Below are 13,082 nucleotides of genomic sequence, written 5' to 3'. Positions count from 1 at the left end.
AGTTTTTGCTTTACGTATTAATATATAGATAGCTAAGATAAAAGTATGACAAACGTAATAAGAGCGAACGTGAATGTCACAAGTTTATATTGAATTACACGTTTTCCTAGTTTTAATTTGTTCGGAACATGCGAGTGGACAAATCACAGAGCAAAACGGGTCGTGGTCTCGCTCCAATTAACCGTCTAGATAGTGGTCACTTGAAACCTTTTAATACTAAACTCCAGCCATATAACGTGATTGCATTCGCGTGGAGCGGGTGTTTGAACTGTCCGCATTAACACATTTTGTACTTGCAAATGCTACCGCTTATAGAAATCTAATATCAGATTGAAACTCATTTACATTGTTACAAATGGCGAAAATTCAAATTTCAAAATAGTGTCGGAATAAGATCGACGCATTTTTTTTTTTTTAAATCCGTCACCTTATTTTGTAAAACAGTTCCTTTTTCGTATTCTAGGAGTCACGTTTCTCGGCATACATTATTCAACCACAATAATTCGTAAGTTCGGATTAAAAAAGAAATGTACCTATTCATATTTATTATTATTAAGTTTTATAACCCCGGAAACGGTTCAACTGAGTGCATTATAAAATTTGTACTCCCTCAATACTCGACATGTAAGTCAAGTGTACTACATATAGATCGTAGGTACTACATATAGGACGTATTATGTCTAGTTGCGAATACTTTGCTCGAGCCTGCGGTCGACATTTCTCTAAACTCGCGCTGCCTTTTGACGCTGTCACTTTAGATTTTTTCCCCGATACCCTTGTGCAGAGAAAGGGTCCCTATTGATTTTTTACGTTAATGAATCGGCTTTGCTTACCCATTTTCTTGAATCATAGTTTGTTTGTGCAAGGTTTCGTATTTTTATTTATTTTAGTTTGTTACAATAAAATGAAGTTAAAGATTAAGTTGAAGTAAAGTTAAAGATAATATTTTTAAATTATGTTAATAAGTTTGTCTGTTGATTGACGTTTGTTTTTCTTATTTTTAACACAAATTTTATTAACATTCTCGAGTTTGATGATTATTTGGTCTTGACATTATTATTTAGAATCTAAAATTTGAGGTGAGAACTAACAAGTTATTACGTAAAGGATATTAAGAGTAGACCGACCTTTCCAAGAGTTATTAACTGTCAGCAACAAAGAGTTGTCGGCGAAGTTGATTTATGCAAACACACATAAATTTGTTTTAATGAAAAAATTACAGCGCTTGTTCCTACCTACCACACATTTCATTTTGTATGATAATCTCGCTGCCGTGCCTTTTCCGTTCTAATAACGGGTTCTTTATGAACATTTTTAATTGAACCGAACTAAACGAACCCTACATTTCTAATGTTAATGTTGTTATTTCAATATTACATATATAGCTAGTTCATTGTGTGTATAGGGACACTTATAAATACTCACAAAAGATTTACTTTGCGCTCACATATAAAGATTTGAATTGCTCACACGTGTTCAAGCATAAAGCCTGTGATACAAAACCGATGTTTCTTAGGCACGATCCATCTGTTTCTCTTTTAAAATGCTAACGGATCGGAGATTTTAGTGGCGGCGACGAGGGGACCACGTCGAGAGAGACGGAGCGCTGTTATCCGAAAGGGACTCTGTGTCCGTGACTTTTCCCCACTCCGAGCACCCCGAGGGCTTCGGATCAAACGCTGATATTATTATTATATTTGCCATCAATACTGGATTCACGATAGTTATTCAATTACGAGTTTTGGCTTTCAGTTTAATAAAAGCAAATAAATACGTTTTACAAAACGATTGCATTTGTTTTTGTGGCAATTTTACTTTATAAATTGTGGCCATAGTCGATTTCATTTTTAAATATCCGTGTATTGAGGTAACGTGGGACGCCCCCTGGCTAGGTGGTGCGATGACCTCCACACGGTGGCCGGCAAGAAGTGGACGAGGAGAGCCGCAGACCGGGCTCAGTGGTGTAGATTGGGAGAGGCCTATGTCCAGCAGTGGACGACTGTGGGCTGTTGATGATGATGATGATGATGATGATGATGATGATGTATTGTGCGGCAAATGAATAGGAAAACTTATTTGAAACGTTGTGTTAAGTAGGTATACCTGGTTATTAGAAAAGTTGTTACTCGCCTGGGAGATTTGAAATTCGGCATAGTCATATCGCTGGGTACGGGAAGAACGTGCGTCTTAGGCTACCACGACTTCTACTGATACAGCATATCTCTGAACGTTTAGACCCGACGAAATACTTTGCTGCCAATTAAAATCAAAAGCCTTTCGTCCTTTGAAATAGAATGCTTCTCGTCTTTGGTCAGTACCAAACGACATTTGACAACATTATTAACAACATATCTAAGTAGACTAAAGTTTATGTTTAACTATGGTGCTGGATATTAAGAATATATTTAAAATTACTTTTTTAGCTCATCTGTATAGATCCGGGATACATACATATAAAACACACCTTCAATTCTGGGCGTTTGATTTCAAAGTCAAATGGAATCAACATATGGCAGATACAGTGCGATAATGTCACTCATGCAAATTATGTAATTTTTCAGGAGAAACGTTGGAAAATTCAACATCTTATTATATAAGTCTTATATAGTTCTGTTAGGCTATAGAAATAAAATAAACTTATCAGTAAAAGCAAACATTTCTCTCGTCTCACTAATAACTATTAAAAAATGTATTTTCTCATACTCAGTTCAGTGTTAACAAAAATTGCATAAGTGACTTTATAGCACCGCATGTGCGATTATGTGAATTATTTCCGTGTAGAATTAATTGTTCAGATAACGACATACGTTTAAAACTATCTAAATATATGGAAGTCTCTTCGTTGACTATGAACTCTATCAAGACGTACGTTTGTATTAGTATTCACACAATATTTCATAGTGATCTTTGAAGTACAAATTGCAATGAGGCTTAATTAAACTGAGAACGCATCATTGACAGGACACGAAAAGGGATGCTCAGCGTTCATGTTTCGCTAATTCACATTAACGAAGTGATATACCGTTTCACGTTCAATTACGACTCGTTTGCCACTCGATTTACAACCTTTTACCAACAGCGTATCATTATACGATGCCACTTCTTTCATTAGAGCTAATTCCAGCGGCAACCCTCTTCACCTAACACTGCGTGTGAACGGACCGCGTGCTCAACACAAACTACTAATTACCTATCACTTAGTTTGTACGAACCAGGCTAGACGTCACCGTGGGCTTGAATATTTAACATTACGTTAATGTCATTTGTCGATAATTGTCAATTTTACAAGCTTAAAACATCGCTCGCGACTCTATATAAACGTTTTGAGGTTAAACGTTCGATCATGTTGATCCTTGGTCAAAGATTACGCTTTCCTTTTTTTAAATAACTTCCGTGCCGCGTTTCAAATTTGTTGGTGCCCTATTAAGTTCTTCAGGGACATTGGTACATAATGATATGTGTAAGTTTTTTTTCTATTATTATTAACAAATGTGGATATATTTAAAAAAAAAATTACAGTCATTATATTTGTTATTTTTTCATATCATATTGAATTATTTTCAATATGAAAAAACAAATCGTAATAAAAAAATTGAATTATTGTTTTTTGCACTTCGAAAAAGGTCAAAACGAAAGACGCTTGAATGCACAGAATATACACATAAATTTTATGTAAATTCTTTATTATTTACATGTGTTCGTGTGAGTTATACGTAAATGTGAATTAATTAATTGAACAATACGACGTTTCACTGCGTACCTACATGAATTTTTATATGAAAGTTTCTTCATCATTAATTATTCTTCGCGTCGGAACGAACAAAGGTTTCGCTCAGTTTCAGTGACCTGCGATGGTTTATAATATCCATGCATATTATAGTTTTATATTTAAAACGAGTGAATACACAATCGAACCGGATTACAGAATCTGACGTTCTGGCAAACAGATTCCGGCGCCGAGGCGATTTCAAGCATGAGTTTACATTTTCATCGCAATGCGACTCATTATGGAGTTCTGAGTATAGCGGTATTCTCATTATACATGGAAATTATTTAATGATTCGCTTTGCTTAAATTTAACGTTCCTGTCTTTTATGTGACGCTCATGAACTTTACATATATTAAAGAGACTAGTCACGGCTGTTGTTCAGAATCAAAATCGTGATTTCTTTGCTATTGTTAAATCGAAGAAATAATATCGAATTGAGGCTTTTGCCTTGGTGTAGCATAGCGAGGTTGAAAAAGAGGTAGCATTAGGCAGCAGATTTATTAGACTCCTGGAATTATTTGATCATGCTCATCGGTTGAAACTGCATGCGATCATATGGAGCGTAGGGTTTTCTTTAAAAAATAAATAACATATTAATAATTTAGCACACAAAAAAAACAAAGTCTCAAGTAGAATACCGAATAGTACTTCACTGTTCACTTAAGTATTTTCCAACAAACGGGCGCTAAGTTGAAAGTAAGAACACAGTTCGATCCACGTTGGCTTCACTGTCTCAGTCGCTTTAAAGTTTGTATACTATTACATAAGTAGGTTAAACTTTTACAGTATTTGTCGTGAACAATTTTCTTGCACCCGAAGTGAGCTTGAGAGTTTTACATATCGATGTTTTCCCATCCGATCACAGTTCTGATCTTTTCAGTATAAAAACGTATATCTAAATTAAATTAGGTTTTTACCTATGTAGTTGCCGTTTAGTATATAAAGAGTATGGTAAGCTGAAGCGAAAATGGGCTGGCCATATTAGCTGGAGAACTGATAGCCGTTGGAGTAAAGGAGTTCTTGGGTTAAGATTGCGGATTGGCAAACGTAGTCCAGGGTACCCTCAGGCTCGGTGGAGTGATGATCTATGCAGGGTAGCTGTCAAAAAGCTGTATGAGAGAAGCCGAGGATCGTGCTCAGTGGCGTGGAATTGGAAAGGTCTATGGCCAGCAGTGGACTTCTATAGGCTGATGATGATGTAGATGATGATATTATTATACAAAAAGTAGAAATCATATTTTTTATGCTTTATTTATCTTTATGAAAATATTTAAAAATATTTGATTTATATCGATGCATCTATCTGCCCGAACCGGAATAATTTTTAAATACCCTCTTGAAGAAGTCAGGTATGTGGGAGCCAAATGATATAGATGTTTTTATGCCAAAAATTGTCCAATTGTTATTCTGGAAAAGGGTAAGTCTGTTGGTGCAAGGTCTAGTGTGTACGATGGATGACACAAAACTTGCAGTCCTAGCTCTTGTCGCTTAGAGATCGTCAGCTGTGCCGTATGAGATCGAGCATTGTCGTGTAAGAGTAGCGGGGACTAGCGATTAACTAATGCTGGAGATTCGCGAGCTTCTCCAGCATTGTGTCCAGTAGACCACCAAAGAGTAACCAATAATTTATAGGGTTTTTTCTTCGTTTTAGTTATTGCCTAGGTGCTGAATCAGGAATGCCTAACCAATACAATACCGCTCACGATTATCAAAAATAATCCATTTTTCATCGCAAGTGATAATGCGGTTCAGAATCCTTCCTTTCTATTTCGCAACGCACGGCATGCCTTAATGCGTTTGTCGTGCTAGCGATCGTTCAGTTCGTGCGGTACCCACCCACTTATAAAGATTTTACCTTGCCAATTTGACCCTAACAGACAAATATTATTTTGATTTAAGCGTTGAGAGCTGCTGATAACTCAGCAGTAGATTGAGTATCGCCAGCTTCAGCTATTGCCTTTGATTCGACGCTGTTAACTTTATTTTTTGCGCGAATTCTTTAGTCAAAATTGCCATGTCGGAAGCGTTCAAACCAATAACGAATCGTGCGTTCATTTTTAATGTTCATTTCGTACACATCATTGATGTGTGAGCCATTTGTGCGGTGATGATACCGGGACGGAGTTAGTATTCCAAATTACTCGTATTTTTATCGTGTCCAAATTGGTGAATAAGATAGAAATGAAGTGAAAACAAAATAATAAATTAATAAACAAATTATTGAATAGAATTCCATGTTTTTGAAATAAAAGTCATTTGAACTTAGAATTTTCTGCCGGCAATGTATAAATTACGTTTCTAATGGCCAGTATTGTAAAACGGCTATTTCAATCTATTATTATATATTATTAATACCATCCATGTCGTTTCGCTAATAAAATTATGTGAATGTTACCGCTTGTAGCAATTAATGAAACGCGAATAAACGTTTTATTTACCTACGATAAATGCTCGATATAACGTAAAGTTTTGAAATATTCACTCAATCATCAAGTTCTATTAAACACGTTCACAATAAACAGGTCTGCGGCATTAGTGAGCGATTCATAGTCATCATAAGTCATCTACACAACAACCAATTTAACGTAGACTCGATATGTCAATCACTAACGTATTATCGGCGAAGTTGGTATATTTTCAAGCGGTCTCCGGTACTGGCCAGCACATGCATATATAGGTTTTGGCACACCAAACCGCAGACGTGTTCGTTTGATGAACGCGTTGCAACAGACCGCAGACGCCACGCCTCTTAGCCCCTTTCGTGTCGAATTATACACGATGCACGCATTATTAACATAAAGGCCGTCTATACTCATTATCTGCACGATAACATTATCTAAATACGACAAAAAAAATATTTTTCGATGTTTACACGCAGATTTGTGTAGCGTTGAAATGCTCGAGCGGTTCATTGTCTTGCTTAAAACGAAAAATTGGTTATTATTTTAATTAAATACGGAACGTAATTGCAGATTTTATTAATTCAATAAACTGAAATTAACTACCATAGAAAATACCGTATAGTATCAATTTGAATTTTCTTTTATGGTAATAATAAGCTATTTGTTTTTCAAACAGCAAGATTTAGTTCTAAATTGTACAGTGTTTTTCTTTTCTATTGTTTCAGATTTCAAAATGGGTTGCTTCGTTAGTAAAGACAAACTTACCAAAGAAGACATGGACTTCCTTAAGACTCACACTTCCTATGATGAGACCACCATCAAGGAGTGGTACAAGGGCTTTAAAGTAAGAATCATAGTAATAATATTAATAATTAAGCACATTAAATAACATATTCAATTTAAAGATAACTAAACTAATATAAATACTATAAACAATAAAAACTCATGTCCTATGTTACATAAATTCGTTAAACTTTTATGGGTGTTCCTATATTTATGTATGTGATTTACAATCATGATCATGATATTAGTATGAATTTATCAATATGTGAGAGAAAATCATATCAAGATAAAAACTTTGATTCCCGATTACTTAAATTCTCTTGTACCATATCAATATCAATAAAATTATTCTATTGTCAGCCTTTTGATAGAGCTATTAAGAGTAATTTTAGCCTATTCCGACATATTAGTGTTCACGCAAGAAAATCCTAATCTTTTTTGTGAAGGTCGCTGACATTGATAGTAATCGTATACATTTTCAAGTGGATCTCCGAGTGGCATTATTCATGACATGTTTGACGTTAGTAGCTTAAGACGATTACCCATAAACGGATATCAAAGAAAATTGCAGTATTGCTTCTAATTATTAATGTGCTCTCATTAAATATCCCGCAGAATTCCCCGTTAATGATATACCAATTTCTCAGTTTCATTAAGTTATCGATCTATTAAAATTAGATAATTCTGCCGGCTTTTCTTGTCCTTTAAATGGCGGGGTAAGAAATATAACTTAGATCGAACACATCCAAGTTTCCTACAAGCTACGTTGTTTTTGAGTTTGTAACAATAAACTTGGAAGTGCTGTGCTAGAAATATATTGCATGGATGCTCGGGCTGTTTTCATTCAGCAGATTATTAACTTGGCTCCTTTAACTTCTAGAAGATTGCACAAAGTGGGAATGAGTTGCTCGCTCCGGGCATTTCAATATTGTAATAATTGTTATGTTATTATATGTACTCATGTAAAAATTAATATTTAAAAAAAACGTAATATTAAAAAATAATCTAATATATAAAAATAAAAATAAAATGCCCGCTGAGTTTCTTGCCAATTCTTCTCAGGACGGAGGCTAGTTCTTGTGAATTGGCGGTAGTTCTTTTGACGTTCAACAAGTATGTACTTTCATTTATGTTGAATAAATTTTTTTTTATTTCTTATTTATACAATTTCAAACTTAACGAAACATATCGAGGGGCTGAAATAATAGTTTTATATCTACTTTCCGATATCGTTACTGTTGCCAACATTGTGTCCGGATCAGTCCCTTCGTCCGCTTTGAGCGCCCTTTGACAGGAGTTGATCGACATTCGTGCACGATCCCAATTTGCTAATACGTTCCATTTGTACGTCTGACAATTTCATTGAACATCTGCCTGTACAGTTTAATGAAGCGATCCTTGCTCGATCCCAGAACTTTGTTTTTGACGTAAAAAAAAGGAATAGCCGCTTTGTGTTTCTGAAATTAATAGGCAAATAAAAAAGAAAATAAAGTAATAAATTGGTATATCATTAATTTTATACATTAACATATTTAATTAGTGACAAAATAAAATTGTTTGATAAACTTTTTTTTTATAGCTTAAGTGGGTGGATGAGCTCACATCCCACCTGGTGTTAAGTGGTTACTGGAGCCCATAGACATGTACAACGTAAATGCGCCACCCACCTTGAGATATAAGTTCTAAGGTCTCAAGTATAGTTACAACGATTACCCCACCCTACAAACCGAATCGCATTACTGCTTCACGGCACAAATAGGCAGGGTGCTGGTACCTACCCGCGCGGACTCTCAAGAGGTCCTACCACCAGTAAAACTAATTTTCATTTTCTGTGAAAACAGCAAGACTGCCCGAACGGCAGGCTGACACCGGCTAAGTTCGTCGACATGTACAAGATGTTCTTCCCATCTGGGAACGCTGTGGAGTTCTGTGACCACGTCTTCCGCACATTCGACATGGACAAGAATGGTTACATTGATTTCAAGGTAACGAATTTAAGGTAACATTCTGATTCTAGACTTAGAATTAATTGTTTTTCCACTGCGCGAATTTAGCTGGACAACAATTTTCTTCTGAATCCCGGCGTGCAACAACTGTAAGTTCTATGATTGCTTACTCACGGATGCTCTCTTACTTAAATTGTGCTAAAAACATGATGTGTTCACGTCATTTATGCTTATGATTTTGTGTAAAATCAGAGTTTCCAAATAATGGGTAATTAACGTAATACGCTCGAAAATATATATATATAAAAAAAACGCTAGCTCTGCATTACCTGTTTCATTTCTGTTCTATTCTTTTTAGTTTTATTCGTATTCTTCAATAAAACAACCGAAACACTCTTTTGAATAATAATCATATAATATAACAAGAAACTCCAGGAATTGAATCCCAATTCTTTTTACAAATGAATTGTAAGTGAAACTTAGTAAGAACTTTATCAATAAGCTGAGTTTCTTTCGATATAAATTTAAAACGGGATTCAAGATTAATTTCTTTTTCATTGTTTTCCTCATTCGATTGACAGTTCTTTTTTTAATTTCATAAATTCACGGGTATACATTTTTGCTCATGCCGTAAAAGAAGAACTTTGAATTTGTATTAACTTGAAGAAGGTTTTAAGTGACACGAACACATTATTTTGAATCTTATTACATATACTTTTGAGTTTAAGAAGAGAGTGTGCACAATCATAGGACAGGGCTGTGTTTTCGCTAGCGAATTGTTCGAACGTATGTTCTCGATGCGAAAGCGAACGATTTCAGAAGGTATGCAGCGGCGATTGTTCATCTCAATGATTACGTTCCTTGTACTGCAAGGGGTTTCCGCAATACGTTTAATGTTTATTATAGGAGTTCCTCCAAGCCATACACGTTACGTCGAGCGGCACACCAGAGGAAAAACTGAAGTGGGCCTTCCGAATGTACGATGTTGACGGGAACGGGGTCATCGACATCCAGGAGATGACCAAAATCGTCCAGGTTAGTAGTAGATACTGTTCTTTTTTTTTTAAACATTTCCTCAACACATCCTTTTTAATTACTTTTATTAGCTTCAGACGTATGTATGTAACGGAATCTTTGAACATGATTTTGACCTTCAAAACGTCGGATTAACTCGAAATTTGGCATACTTATCAAGAACCGATGACAATTCAAGATTGAAAAACAAAAAAAAATATTGAAATTCAACTAAAAACGCTTTTTTTACAATAAAATTTTACAAAAAACTTTTTCTTACACTAATTTTAATTCAAATTTATTAAAATTAATTTTCTATTTTTTAGTTGAATTTTCTATAAAAGCGTATTTTTTTAGTTTTTTTAGTATCCATATTCCATTTATACATAATATCTTAAGGTGGAGTGATTTAATTAAAGTCAAGGCCTTTAGACAGACACCTACGGCGCGCCTACACCGTGAATGTAAATAAAAAACTGCATCCATTTTATAGTTTTAAAACCATAACAGAAGGCGTCTTGATTATCTAATCTCATATAAGATAAATCGGGTTTGCTCATGAAACTCAGCTAGATAGGTTGTTAGTGTCGGCAGTTGGTTCTCTCGTTAAGATGACGGGAGCCAGAAATGAATAATGATTATGTATTCCTAACCGTGTTCAGCAAGTATAAAGTGAAATATCTTCCAAGAAGAAGTTACATTTATGCGGCGTTATTGAATTATTTACTAACTCATCATTTATTCATTATCTGAAATATAGTTTCACGCATAAATACATAATACTTACAGAAAATTATACCTACAAATTTTGAATTAAACTTTGTGCCACATTGACCCTCGTAACTTCGGCACACAAATACCCTCTGAGCTATTTTCCTAAAGGCGTCGAAATAAGTAAAACTTCAATAAATAAGGAAAGAAAATGTTTAATTTCAAACGTCCCCAAGCTAGGATTTTCTTCTGTGCTATTTTAGGTACTGGAGACAATGACAAGTGTAATCTGACCCCGAATGCCAGCTAAATAAATATCTTATTATTATACTCTTTTAATTGATTTATCTTCACATATTAATACCAAAACAATCGGTCCGTCAAGGTCGAGCCGGCAATGCTCAATGAAAATTCACTCTTAAAATAAAATCAAAGTTGAATTGAACTTTTAAAACAGTCGTATTCGTCAAATTTACATAAACCGCAAATACAAAAAAAAAACACAATCGGCTTTACTCGAACAAACTATTTCGTTACGAATGGTATATATTTTTGTGTCGGGTTGAAGCGGATTGCAGACGAAATAAGACTACAGGAAGTATATCGGTGTCCGGGTGGACTTAATCCGGACACGGCTTTACAGAGCGTCGGACGGCATTAGGTTGTGTTGCGGGAATCCGATTGAACACTGATGCATGGCGCAACGAGTTAAATAACGTCAATGGCTATAATCGATCACTTAGTGTTATTGGTTTTCGTTGATTGCGATCAACAGCTCGTTTAGAATCAAATGGAATTTTAGTACGCAAAATTTATTATTAGTGATGAGGTCGAAAAATTAAATTAACAGCTTTGTCTGTTCGTCGGTCGCTGAAAGGAATGAGATAATTTAGAACTGCAAAGAGACTTTGACTTGATACCGATCATTCTAGTATATCATTTTTCATTGAAGTGGAGTTCGTTTCTTCCATCTGGAAACTAACTTCCCTTTCCAGGGGTGTATTCTATCTCTTCGTACTAAACTTCAGAGTCTACTACTACCTACATTTCTTAGTATTCTGTCTGCCCTGTTACGAGGTTTAATATAAACTTTATTGTAAGTACTGCGTAGCTGTGTTTTTACTATCGATGACTTACCATTACTTGGACCGTGGGTACAGCGTATCATTAGTCTTTCACAAAAAGAGGAAATTTTTTTATATCCCGATTATTTATGCTCCCGTTTGTAAATCTATACTAATATTATAAAGAGGAAAGATTTGTTTGTTTGTTTGTTTCGAATAGGCTCCGAAACTACTGGACCGATTTGAAAAATTATTTTTCCATTAGAAGCCGACATTGTCCCTGATGAACATAGGCTACTTTTTTTAATTTTTTATTTATTTATTTTTTTTGGTTTCATGTGTGTTTTAATGTTTCCAAAGCGAAGCGAGGGCGGGTCGCTAGTATATCTATATAGGTATAGATTTAAATAACTAAAGTTTATAAATGTATCTCGTACAAAATAAAATCGATGTATAGCGAAATCAATTATCAATTCAACACGTACGTACAGCAGTAACCAAAGCGAGCGGTTACTGCGGTTCGGTGTGGAACGCGTAACGAACGCTTCACGTCAGCATGAATTGTGCGTCGGTATATTGCCGGTGGCACAGAATAACCTGTGGTTAGCTTTAAACAGCTGTCACGGAGCTTCCTTCCAGCAAACCGAATTGCGGTCATTCCTGTGCTTGTTGCACTGCTTGTCAAATTTTACTGACACAAATCCGATTTTTAGAACGTTTATTTTCAATTGCGACTGGTTTTATTTCGAGAGCGGTCTATAGTACAGAAATGAATTGTACGTCGGTATATTGCCGGTGGCACAGAAGAACCTGTGGTTAGCTTTAAACAGCTGTCACGGAGCTTCCTTCCAGCAAACCGAATTGCGGTCATTCCTGTGCTCGTTGCACTGCTTGTCAAATTTTACTGACACAAATCCGATTTTTAGAACGCATAGTTTCAATTGCGACTGGTTTTATTTCGAGAGCGGTCTATAGTACAGAAATGAATTGTACGTCGGTATATTGCCGGTGGCACAGAAGAACCTGTGGTTAGCTTTAAACAGCTGTCACGGAGCTTCCTTCCAGCAAACCGAATTGCGGTCATTCCTGTGCTCGTTGCACTGCTTGTCAAATTTTACTGACACAAATCCGATTTTTAGAACGCTTAGTTTCAATTGCAACTGGTTTTATTTCGAGAGCGGTCTATAGTACAGAAATGAATTGTACGTCGGTATATTGCCGGTGGCACAGAATAACCTGTGGTTAGCTTTAAACAGCTGTCACGGAGTTTCCTTCCAGCAAACCGAATTGCGGTCATTCCTGTGCTCGTTGCACTGCTTGTCAAATTTTGCAGATTCAAACATATCCGATTTTAGAACGCTTAGTTTCAATTGCGACCGGTTTTATTTCGAGA

The 13,082-nt window shown here is 35.6% G+C and overlaps 2 protein-coding genes across 6 annotated transcripts in view; both read left to right on the top strand.

The window, feature by feature from the left end:
* The window catches only part of Nca (neurocalcin homolog), a 170,639-nt gene that overhangs the window by 133,315 nt on the left and 24,242 nt on the right, over positions 1 to 13,082 (top strand). The gene's annotated exons all lie outside the window — the stretch shown is intronic.
* LOC114252534 (neuronal calcium sensor 2) overlaps positions 1 to 13,082 on the top strand; it is a 163,277-nt gene that overhangs the window by 132,999 nt on the left and 17,196 nt on the right. For both annotated transcript variants that reach the window (XM_028187036.2, XM_028187035.2), the window contains exons 2-4: positions 6,897 to 7,015; positions 8,796 to 8,939; positions 9,807 to 9,935. In XM_028187036.2, coding sequence (XP_028042837.1) covers positions 6,905 to 7,015; positions 8,796 to 8,939; positions 9,807 to 9,935 — 384 coding nt within the window. In that variant the 5' untranslated portion in view covers positions 6,897 to 6,904. The remainder of the gene's footprint in view (positions 1 to 6,896; positions 7,016 to 8,795; positions 8,940 to 9,806; positions 9,936 to 13,082) is intronic.

Source organism: Bombyx mandarina, chromosome 01, assembly GCF_030267445.1.
Source record: "Bombyx mandarina strain Sakado chromosome 01, ASM3026744v2".
Lineage (NCBI taxonomy): Eukaryota > Metazoa > Arthropoda > Insecta > Lepidoptera > Bombycidae > Bombyx > Bombyx mandarina.
The sequence above is the reverse complement of the archived record's forward strand: the minus strand, read 5'-3'. Positions and strand labels throughout refer to the sequence as shown.